This window comes from Eulemur rufifrons, chromosome 7 (assembly GCF_041146395.1).
Source record: "Eulemur rufifrons isolate Redbay chromosome 7, OSU_ERuf_1, whole genome shotgun sequence".
NCBI lineage: Eukaryota > Metazoa > Chordata > Mammalia > Primates > Lemuridae > Eulemur > Eulemur rufifrons.
The window spans coordinates 142,996,983-143,009,716 of NC_090989.1; the positions used below are offsets into that span (position 1 = coordinate 142,996,983).

The 12,734-nt window shown below is 36.9% G+C and overlaps 1 protein-coding gene across 1 annotated transcript; it reads right to left on the bottom strand.

Moving 5' to 3' along the window:
- Positions 1 to 11,459: 11,459 nt before the first annotated feature.
- Positions 11,460 to 11,597, bottom strand: LOC138385812 (small EDRK-rich factor 2-like). The gene has a single exon (XM_069472027.1). It carries the CDS (start codon positions 11,595 to 11,597, stop codon positions 11,460 to 11,462), a length of 138 nt encoding a protein of 45 aa, XP_069328128.1.
- Positions 11,598 to 12,734: the final 1,137 nt, after the last annotated feature.

The following is a 12,734-nucleotide window of genomic DNA, read 5'->3' on the forward strand; positions in this document are numbered from 1 at the left end:
ATTTGAAATTAATTGTCCATATGCCTTGCTTTGGTGTTACGTGCTCCTCTTTTCACTGATGCATAAAAATTATAGAAACCAGATCTGAGGCAAAGAGACACAAGGGACCTATGTACCAGACTGAATGAGACCATTAAGAGAACTACTTTTACCGTGTCCTGAGCAGGTAAGACAATCCATCATCACGCTGTTTATTCAGGCTCTCATCCCTCATCATCTTCAACTGGTGAACATGAATCAGAATGATAAATCCTTAAGATTAAATACCACATCCTCTAAGAACAGCCAAATGTATTCTCCTACCCAGATGGGGAGATAATGAGCGTTCACATTTACTACAGAGAGGAATTTATTACTGTCTGATCATTACAGTCCAAAGGTCAAACTAAAATCCACTGGAGTGTTAAAAGAAAACATTTAGCTCACTAATACATATACAAGTCCAGAGAAGTTATTATTTGCCAGGCTTGAGTTTTCATTTGTGTCCTGGTTTAACAACATGATCTCCCTCATTTCTCCATGTAGCATATCTTAGTATGTGTGGAGAAGCGAGAATTATATTAGGAGGAGATAAAGGTCAATGATTTTCAAATTGCAAGTCATCAGCAATTTTTCAAATAACAATTTTTAATGAAAGAATAGAATTGAATGGAATGAAATAAATGGAATGAATTCAGTGAAGTGGAGAACAGGAGAGAATAAAACAATCAGATATCAAACACATCAGGATATTGCTTCTTAAAACTTTCTAAAACTATATGTGTAACCTGAATTACTATGTACACGAGATTTTATTGTGAATCATAATCTAAAAACTTGAAAAGTACTGTTTCTAAAACAACTACACTTTGTGATTGTGTTCAATCAATTTGGAAAAGAAGAATTTGAAATGATTACCAGGAAAAGGTGAAAGTATAAGGAAGTTACCTTATTTTTAGTAATGATAGAAATAAAATAAAAATGATAAATAAGAGTTGGACATGAGGCATGTGAAAAACCTTTTAAAATCTTTAGCATTATAGTGCATATCAACCCCTTCTTTACCTAAGAAGGGTTTTTATTTGTTGCTTTAAAAAATATTAATAGCAATGCTTGTGCCTTTTCTTGTAGGTCTGCCTATGACCACATATGTTTGATAGATTATACAGGTGTATGCATACAGAAAACATTGCCAATATGCAAATGTGATAAGTGAACCACCTAATCAGAATAAATCTCCTTAATATGAACATATCTAATGGGTGGCTTACATGGTTTTGCCTTCTGAGAGCATAAAATGCTTGATTTTAATTGTCAGGGAAGAACCATCTATTTCAGAAAACTACACAGAACAATGCTGAGGGTATGTTATTAATTTGAGACTTAAGTTTGTGAAAGATTTATTCAGAACATCTGAGCCACTTTGGAATAAATGCATAGAATTACCCTGCACAGTCACATTGTAGTACAAGAGGCATGTCATAGTTTCTACAGTGAGACTCTGGTTTTCTCACTCAGGAACTGCATAGGCCTAAATGGAGTGGCCAGGACAGGGTTAGGGAACCTGCAGCCTTAAGGCCACATGTAGCCTTCTAGGTCCTTAAGTGCAGCCTTTGGACCAAATCCAAATTTTACAGAACAAATTCTTTTATTTTTATTAATACATTTTTGTTCATCTTTATATTTTTATTTTATTTATAAAATGAACATAGTTAAAATACCAAAGAATACAATAAGTTTCAATGGAATAATCCTCCCAGAATGACCAGCACAATTAGAACATTAGTAAGCCATAACAGCTACATTGACAGCTGCTACGCTCATGATTTAGTTTTAATTTTCCCCCACCAGACTGGTGCCACTACCGCATGAGGCTGGTTGGTGAGAGTTTATGGGGGTCGAGTACACCAGTCTGTCATCAGCTTTTGACAGTGGTGCACTGTATTTCTGTTTGAAGTGGAATTTGTAATAGTTTTACAGTTTGACAGTATTTTTAAATTCTCTCTGCTCAACAGCCCATAATGTCAAAGAAGACCAAGAGAATGCTGAAGGAAGAAAACAGATTTATTAATGATGTTTGGGAATTGCAATGTTATCTTGTTTCTGCTAAAGATAAGATGATTTGATTGCTTTGTGATACTGTAATATCAATATTAAAAGAATTCAATGCTTGTCAGCATTATAGTTCTCATAAGGACCACAAATATTTTAAATTAGAAGGAGAGGCATAAAAGATTATATTGCAAAAATTAAAAGCAAAAGCAAAGACAATTCTTTCAAACAGTAATAAGGCCTGAAAATAATGCCACTGAAGCAACTTATAAAGCAGCTTATATACTCACAAAAAAAAGGAAGTCATTCAGTGATGTAGAAATCGTGAAAGAATGCATTGTTGAAGTTGTAGGATGCTTAGACGCCGATAACATTTAAAAGTACATACAACTGCCTCTTTCAAGGAGATCCGTAACTGATCTGCAGCATGAATTCACCTTCAACTTAACATAAAAACTTCATGCAATACTTCAAAAGGAAAATATATATTATTCAATTGCTTTGAATGAATAAACTGGTACTACTAACTCTGCGCAGGTTTTATACTTCATTCAGGTCATAACAGATTTTCTTTGTTACAGAGAGTTACTTGGTTACTTGCTCACTTGCAAACAGAACACAGGGAATGGATATCTTCCCTTTCAAGATAAATGTTGTGAAGTTGGATGGAATTTGGTAAATTTAGTGAGTGTATATACACATGGTGCACCTTCCATGACAGGACAACATGAAAGGTTTATTGCACAGAAAGAAAAAGTATTAACAGATCCAGATGCTCTCATTTGTTTCCATTGTATCTTGCATCAGCAAAATCTCTGTGCTAAAGCTATTAATACTATTTTAAGTGACACTTTGCAACAAGTTATAAGTATTGTTAACTATATTCCTGCAAATGCAACACAATATCATCAACTTCATAACATGCTAAAGTTGAATGATGAGGTAAGTACTCAGTGTGGGTTTTCTGTATCATTCTAAAGTGCGTTGACTATTGCAGGGACAGGGCCAAAATTTTATCTCTGTGAGAACAGATAGTTAAATTTTATGAAGAACAGAATCAGCAATATGAATTATTGAAAGATTTCTATAGGAATGCAGCATTTCTGTGTACACTCATTTCAAATGAAAATCACTTGAATATTTCTTTGCAAGATAAAAATAAGTCTATACATGATAGGTGGTGAAAAATCCAAGCATTTTGAAAAAAGTTATCTCCTTCTTCAAAAGGAGATTTCAGATGAACATTTTCCCCAGTTAGCAAAGGTCACTGATGAGCAGGATGATATATGTGAATCATTTGAAGAATATGTAGCTGTTATAGACCTATTAGTTGAAGAATACAATGAAAAGTTCACTGACTTTGAGCATCACAACATCACACTCCAGTTAGCATTTCAGCCTCACCTAGTTGATATCACCAAGACATCTAAAGAACTAGAGATGGAATTGACCGAGCTCTCAGTAGATGACATTTTAAAGTCATTGATGCTAAGAAAGATCCAATTGAAATATGGAAAAATGCAGTAGAATAGCCACACCTTTGGCAACATGTGCAAAAAACGCTTTCTTGCTTTTCAACCACTTACTGCTGTGACTCTACATTCTTCTACCAAACCCAAATCAAGACACCCTTAAGGTCACAAATGACTGATACCCATCTAGAAGATCAACTAAAACTGCAGACCTCCATGCTGTAACCAAATATTCAAACGCTTTCCAACAAAAAGCAGACACAACGAAGTCATGAGAAGGTTAGAAATTTAGTTAAGTTTAAAATTAACAAATTGTTTTCATTTTTTGAAGTTATTAGGTACATAGTAGTTATATTTTTACTAAATAATGTACATTTTTAAGTACGTCTAATTGAAGTTTCTTGAATGTGGCTTTACTTGATTACAGCTAAATTAATGCGCCCTTCCAACATGAAAAGGTTCTCCACCCCTTGGCTAGAAGAATAATCTTTATTCTTTACAGAAGAACACTTGAGAATGTTTTCTCCATGCTCTTTTGGGCTCACATTGGTATATCTTCCTCTGATTCTCTGTAACCTAACCACACCTGACTTCAGACTCTTCAGGGCTACCATTGCTCTGGCCTGGCATCAGTCAGTATTCTTATGATCCTTGACTACAGGGATAACATTTTAAAGTGAATTTGATGGGAGAATCTTTTCCTGCTTGGAGCCTGAACAGAAAAACAAATCTTAGTCAAGTACAAATATGTGGATCCCATTACCCTTTTTGCTAGGTGAACTTTTAAGTACCCACAATTAAACAACGACATTTAGATCACTCCATGCTCAATATTTTATTAGGTCATAGAATTTACATAGCTTTTTATCAATTATTCAAGCACTGAGAGAAGTCTGAGAGATGACAGGCATCATCATGCACAGTGGAAAAAGATCTGGAGCAGGCAGGAAGAGAGGAAAACGCAAATGACAACAACTTCAGGCTTCACTTTAAACCACTCACTTAACACGCAGACACATCCTATATGCCAATAAGATCAATGTAGGTACTTACTGTGCCTGTGGTGCTGGGCAATATGAATGTGAATAATATTTGGGATCAAGAATATACATACTGCAAGAAAAGATGAGCCAAGTACATAATTACCCAAAATGCTAGATTGAAAATGATACACCTGTTAGTAGATCCGCAAGTTGCACATTGGATTCTTGTACATCACAGGTCTTATAACTGCCAGCAATTCCAACCAGATAGTAAAGCCATTTCAGCACATGAGAACAGAAAATATTTTAACTTACTCTCTTTTTTAAGTGAAACTTTCAGTTAGAAATGAGGGCAGGTGAGATGTCAGATTAATTTTTTTATCCCTTTAAGCCAAACTATGAGGAAATTCATTGAAGGAAGATAGCACAATATTTTAAAACACATATTTTTGCAGGAGTCATTTCATTACTAGAGAGTAGAATTATTAATATCAACCTTCAGGGCTACATTAATAGGGACTTAATCACACCTTCTGAGTCATAGTTTTTCAGAGAACAAGAACTTCTGGTAAAATAGTACTGTTTAAAGCTCCCAGAATAATCAACTGTGTATTTCTTATGAAGATTCTATCCTTTCACCTTCTTTAGGTACCTAGAAACAGCCAATATAACCTACAGGTAAAGAAGCAAATATTGGACAAGAAAATTGGAATTCTTACCTAACCTGAGACAGAGACCAATACTCTTAAAGGTCCCCACTGGGACAAGCTTATTGTAGTGAAAGGGACACAAATGTGTTTTGATTTGTTTTGTTTTGTTTTGTTTTGTTTTTTTGAGACAGAGTCTCACTCTTGCCCGGGCTAGAGTGCTGTGGGGTCAGCCTAGCTCACAGCAACCTCAAACTCCTGGGCTCAAGCGATCCTCCTGCCTCAGCCTCCTGAGTAGCTGGGACTACAGGCATGCGCCACCATGCCTGGCTAATTTTTTCTATATATTTTTAGTTGTCCAGCTAATTTCTTTCTATTTTTTTAGTAGAGACAGGGTCTCGCTCTTGCTCAGGCTGGTCTCGAACTCCTGAGGTCAAGCGATCCTCCAGCCTCGGCCTTCCAGAGTGCCAGGATTACAGGTGTGGGCCACCACACCTGGCCCAAAAATGTGGTCTTAATGTCTAAAATGGATTATGCCAGTGATGGGATGATTTTAGAGCTAACAATTGAGTTTCCCTTTTGTGAAATCCCCTGAGTGGTATCTAGCTCACACTTTAAAAGTTTCCAAACTGTGTCTGAGAAACTACCCATATTCTCCTTAAACTAGGAAAAAAGTAATCTTTTGCACTGGTCAGCTGTCCATGAATATCTTAGCCCGCTGTGAAAAATAAGAGCTGGAATCAAGAATATACCTAGTAAACAATGTATATATACAAGGTAATGATTTAAGATTAAAAGCTCCCTTTATATGCCTTGAGTAGCAGACCAACAAATCCACATGTAATAAATCAGGAAGAGAAACCCTATAAAACGTAACCTGTATTTTTAAAAAAATGTAAAAGGAAAGATTGAAAGGAGTCAGATGTTTATTTTATTCCTCTTTGAAACATTTCTATATTACTGGCCTCCTTGTGAATCATTTCTATTTATTCGTTCATAATATGCTTTGGTTAAAATACATTTATGTTACCCTAAAGTCTATATCATAACATACAGATTTCTCAAGTGCAAACTTCTTCCCAATTTTGGCTACATATTTTGTGGAGTGTGATTAGAAGTGGTGGTAGATGTCAGATCAAATACATACATGAAAAAATATTTTAGGCAATTCCAGAAATTTCACAAATCCTAAACAGGAACTACAGCTTTAAAAAGCAAAATGAAACAACAACAACAAAATCTTTACTCACTGTTTAGGCAAAAATCCCAGTCCATTGGCATCTACCCTGCAACAGTCCAGGTATTTGCTGAATTTTGTAGTTAACAAAGGGTCCCTTACTCCTCTGTAACTATTCCCTGGAGTTACTCATTTACAAATTAATTCCCAATCCTGGGTAAAGATATATCCTTCTGTTGTCCTAACCAGAGTTACCTGAATTTTTTTTGCAAGTTTGGGCAAATTTTTATATTTTACAGTTGAACTTTTCCTCATATGTGTATGTCTATCTGCATGTGTGTGTGTGTGTGTGTGTGTGTGTGTATACAAAGAGAGAGAATGAGAGAGAAAATAGCAGAACTCAGCTAAAACTTCCAAGTATCAAAAAGTACCTTTATTTCATGCAATGATAGTGCAATTAAGTTATTACTGGGGACTTTTATGAGACATTTTCCTATTCTCTTCATAACAATCTCTCTTTCTCTTTCTCTCTAAATTTCTATTAATAACACCACAAGGCAGCTCTAATCAGGAGATTCTCTTTCTCCACATGTAGAACCTTGACTATATCCTCCATCCCACTGCATTGTCCTCAGCTGTGAGAACTGCACACTTGCGGAGCAATTCTCCCCCCCCCCCCAACAAGGGCACACTAGAGGCCAGGCCCATCCTGAACTCTACACAAATAAAATGGCCAAATGCCTGCAGTTGATCTTGCTTGGCATGGTTTGGTAAGTGCTGCTGCTTTATTAGTAGGGACAGAATCTAAAGTACATCATGAGCTTGGGTTCAATTCTAGACCTGCCCATTCAGTCTGGATAAGATGACAGAGAGAAAAGACCTTTTGTTCTGCCATAATTTGTGTCTCAGTTGACATTTTTTTTTCAAACAGAACTAAAATTAGAGATGATTCTCTGAATGAACAGTTTCTCTGAAATCAATAACTCTAGTCAGATTGCTTATTAAGGTAACAGTTGGGAAAAACATGGTGTTACAAGGTCAACTAACCACAGAGCCCACTTGAAATCTGTCCAGAAAAATATGCAATGGCCCCTGCTAAGAAAACATGATACAGTGAGTCACAAACTCACAGCTAACACCTGGGGAGACACAAACACAGATGTCATTGCCCCTTCCTTTCTTCCTGCTTTCACTCACACCCGCCGACTGAGGAGGATGGTGAGATTTTTCACAGATGCAATGTGGGTAGGATGGACTTAGGTTATTTGCTGGAATTTTTTCGTGTGTGTGTGTGTGTGTGTGTGTGTGTCTGTGTTTTCTTTAATGTTTAATGTGCACCAGAATTTCTCAGAAATGATATTCATTTCCACTCTCCATTTGATTTTTTTTTTTTTTGATTTTTTTTTTTTTTTTTTGAGACAGAGTCTCACTCTGTTGCCCAGGCTAGAGTGAGTGCTGTGGCGTTAGCCTAGCTCACAGCAACCTCAAACTCCTGAGCTCAAGCGATCCTCCTGTCTCAGCCTCCTGAGTAGCTGGGACTACAGGCATGCACCACCATGCCCGGCTAATTTTTTCTATATATATTTTTAGCTGTCCATATAATTTCTTTCTATTTTTAGTAGAGATGGGGTCTCGCTCTTGCTCAGGCTGGTCTCGAACTCCTGAGCTCAAACGATCCGCCCACCTCGGCCTCCCAGAGTGCTAGGATTACAGGCGTGAGCCACCGCGCCCGGCCTCCATTTGATTATTATTCCTCAAAATAATTTAATGTGAAGGAGTAAGCATTCTTTTTTTTTTTTTTTTTTTTTTTTGAGACAGAGTCTCGCTCTGTTGGCTGGGCTAGAGTGAGTGCCGTGGCATTAGCCTCGCTCACAGCAACCTCAAACTCCTGGGCTTAAGCAATCCTACTGCCTCAGCCTCCCGAGTAGCTGGGACTACAGGCATGTGCCACCATGCCCGGCTAATTTTGCTATATATTTTTTTAGTTGGCCAGATAATTGGTTTCTATTTTTTAGTAGAGACGGGGTCTTGCTCTTACTCAGGCCGGTCTCGAACTCCTGACCTCGAGTGATCCACCCGCCTCGGCCTCCCAGAGTGCTAGGATTATAGGAGTGAGCCACCGCGCCCAGCCTAGCATTCTTAAGTTGACATTGGCCACATTGATATAATGATTTTAGATAATGATAGACAAGTAATGGGAAAAATCAAAGAGGAGACAAAAGAAAAGAGGAGTAAAAAGAAGAAAAAGAAACGTGAAAAATTTTAAAGGAATGGCAAAAACAAGAGTCAACAGAGGATAACCTATCTTTTCAGTACCTAAATTATGTTAGCATTTTCCTGGCACTGTTAGGGTGAGATTTATTATTACTATTATTTAATAAGTAACTTGCTTTCTTCTTGCAATCTCAATCTGAATTGTGCTTAAAAATTCTGGGATTATAATTGCTTAATGAGCTTTTCCCATCCCCATTCCCACCACACCCAGACGTGGAAAAATCCCATTTGCCCTTTCATGCTAGATCATAGTTGTGAGTTATGCTTTAAAAATTGAATTAAGGTGGCTTATTGCTATGGATTGGATTGTGTCCCCCTAAAATTCATATGTGCGAATCCTCAGTCCCTCAGATGTGGCTTTATTTGGAGATAGGGTCCTAATAGAGATAATTAAGTTAAAATGAGGTCATTAGGCTACACTCTCATCCAGTATGACTAATGTCCTTATAAGAGGGGGAAATTTGGAAACAGACATGCACACAGGGAGAATGCCATGTGAAGATGAAGACAGAGATTGAAGTGAAGAGCCAAGAAAGGCCAAAGATTGCCAGCAAACTATCAGAAGCTAGAGGAGAGGCAAGGAACGGATTTCTCTGAAAATCTTCAGAAAACACCAACCCTGATGACACCTTGATCTTGGACTTCTGGCTTCCAGAACTGTGAAACAATGCTGTTGTTTAAACCAGCCAGTTTGTAGTACTTTGTTATGGTAGCCATAGAAAACTAATACACTGGGTGTTACTCTTCATGTTCTTCAGGACTCACCTATCCCCGCCCCCACCAACACAAAAAAGGACCACATGCTCTATGGAGTGAGAAATACAGTAGAAATCAGAATAAACAACTTCAATGAGATATTGAAAGGCCTCCATTTAACATCTTGATATTCCAGAGAGAAAACATGCAACTATTAGAAATGTTGTCAATCTGGCAAAAGAAGAAAAAGAAAACAAGCACATGACACCAGCCACATGAATTATGAAATAGAACCCACAATTTTACTTGCTCTGAACCACCGTAACCATCACAAATTGTTATCAAGACACAAAATACAAAGAAAGCCTATGAGTGCCTCCTCATGTTGAGACCATCCCCTGTCACAATCAAAGTGTCCTATTCCATGATGTTTCCAGACCCACACACAAATATTTCTGCAGTGATAAGCTTCATTCTGTACCTTCCCTAGAAGCAGACTGAATAAATACGTTAAAAAATACATAGTTTCCATGGATAGGCAGGTAAGTATTCACCTACTGAATGCTTTAATGGGTAATAATCTAACTTGATTTGCAGCCATAAAGCTCCTTATCCCAATAACTCCATTACAGTGCATTCTGGAAATTATGCTTTTGCTTCCCTTTATATGAAAATGGCTGTCCCAGAGTTGTATTCAACCTCAATAAGCATTTTAGGTGCTATCTCTATTTAAGAAGAGCAATACTTACTCACAGCCATCATAAAATAAACAGCCTCTACCAGTAAAGGGATTTGATTGATTCTCCTGATAATGTGGACTCGGATTTAAAACAATTTGACCTGATTTTCAAAAGAAAAGCTACCTTACCAGACATGAGAATTTTGGTAATTATATGTGGTTATTCCCAAGTATACAATAGATATCATTTCTCTAGTCCTGACTGTCTACTAGTTATTAGGCTTTGCTTTCATTACCTCATTTAACCCTCACAAAACCAGAATATATTTTTTCTCTACTAACCTAATTTTGATATAAAAATTGTATTTGAAATACATGAATGGACTAATAAGTTTTATTTTCAAGATTTTAAAATAATAGTTAAATAATATTGTCATTATTTTATGCAAATTCAAATATCTACCTGTGGATCTTTGGATGTCAAAGCTAGAAAATACACATGACTTTCAGATATCTGTGTGTATTTATAAACAAATTGATTAATAGGCCCAGCAGATCTCTTAACCTAATTACACAATATTTCCTACCACTCTTTTTCAGAGGAAAATGAATATTTTCTAAGTTCACTTAACCAGCAGGCATCACCTGCAGAGGGGTGTGGTAAACTCCATGATAAATAATTTGCAAGATTAGCTGTAATAGAATACTTCACTTTCTTAAAACCTGATTATAAATTTGGGATTCTAATTTTTTTAAAAAAAATTTAATACTACACAAGCCAGTGGGAGTTGTATTCAGAGAGCAAAATATGTTTCACAGGAATTTAAGGGGAATATTGCAGAAGACTAGAGTAATAACAATGTTCAGCTATATCCCTATCCATGATAAATTATGTGTACATTCAAAACAAAGTAAAATAATATAAACATTAATTTACATTTCATAAAGATTTACTGCTTTTTCTATGCTTGATAACTACTTTGGTGAGGCAGTTGAAACTAATGATTCTCCTTATTTTAACTGAGAAAATAAAAGCCCACAGTAATTTAATGACTTGCTTAAAATTACACAACCTCTAAGTGACTAACATGCCAGACTACATTTAACATGGGCTATGGTTATTCCCAGGTACATCAGAGATGTGCTAGATGAATGTGTGGCTAGATAGAAGATTTCGCTATATACAAGGAATTGAATGGCATTACTTTCAATGCTTTTGAATAAAAGTATTATTTCTTTTTTTTTTTTAATTACAAAGCTACTTTTAATACTTTGGGGTGAGTCCCACAGGAATACAATACACTGGAAAGAGGTAACCCCCTGACCCTCAGGAGTGGCCCAGGGGGAGAGAGGCTGCCTCAGCGGAAGGAAGCACAAAAGGGACCCGCTGCAGGCTGAGGGCAAAGGAAATGCCCTGGGTGCTGGGGCCTGTGAGCACTACAGGAGGCAAGGCCAGCGCGGTGGGACTGGCTCCAGGCACGCAGGCAAGAGGGTTGGACACTAAGCCACAAAGCTATTGGGTTCCTCCTTCTTTTCGGTTGCCTTTTTCTGCTTCTGCTGCATGATCTCCGAGTCCCTCTGCAGCCGAAGCCCATCATCTCCGCGTTTTCCCTTAACCGAGTCGCTCTGCTTTTTCATATTCTTCTGGCGAGGCGAGCTCACGCCGGGGGTCGTGGCGATGGCAGCGGCTCCCAAAAGTATTATTCTAAAACACCCCCTGATGTTGCCAGATCTGCTTACACAGAAATGATTCTATCTTAAGGGTGATTAGTTATTTTTTTATAATTTCTTATCCAACTGAAACTATAGCCATTCCCACTAAGTTCAATTAATATGGAAATTCTGGACTATGACTAGAAATAGATTAAAGAAACAAGAACTAGAAAGCAAGGCTACCTAAGGATTAAGAAGCAAGAATGCACCAAGAAGATACTTTCAACCCAAAAAATACACAGAAGCTAGAGCTGAGGATGGGGCAATGAGACTGTGCCCGGGGAACGCTCAGAACGAAGGGTGTGCCTTGACAGGAATTAGACATCAGAACCAGGGAAGGGTTGAATTTTAAAAGACAGAAATAAAGGAAAATAGAAACAAATAAATAAAATGAAAATAAATGATGTCATTAAATAATTATTTTGGTTATTTACTTCTTGCACACATGGTTGGGGTAACTTAGGGAAGTATAGTATAAGTAATCTCAGAGCCTTGAGACCACACTCCTACACACAAATATAGGTTTATGGCTAAACTTAAATTCCAGAAAATCTATGGGTCAAAATGAGGAAGGACTTTAGAAATGTACTATCCAATATTGTAACCAGTAGGCTCATGTGGCTACATAGCTGTACATATCAATTTAATTAAAATGTAAATAAAATTTAAAATTCAATCCTTTAGTTACATTAGCCACACATCAAGTACTCAATAGTCACAGGTGACTAGTGGTTATTTTATTGGACAGCACAAATATGGAACATTTCCATTATCACAGAAACTTTTATTGAGTATTATTGCTTTGGAATGTTCTATTTCCCAAAGCAAAGCACAGTGGCATTTGTTGAAGAGCAAATTAAAGAGATGAATCATTCTTTACTTCTTTTCTGAGTTCCGTCAGTCTTGATTGACACTTTTGCTATCCAGTCATACTCTCCTGTTATCTGGTGTTCTTCTGAGTGCCTGTATTTTTCCTTCATAGCTACAATTATGTAATAAAGTATATTAATTCATTCTGAATTTTTGTTTTATAATTTTTTGTTTGCTTTAACACAAATTTTA

Excerpts from the sequence above, each read along its gene's own strand:
- LOC138385812 (XM_069472027.1), bottom strand. The coding sequence starts at position 11,597 with ATGAAAAAGCAGAGCGACTCGGTTAAGGGAAAACGCGGAGATGATGGG.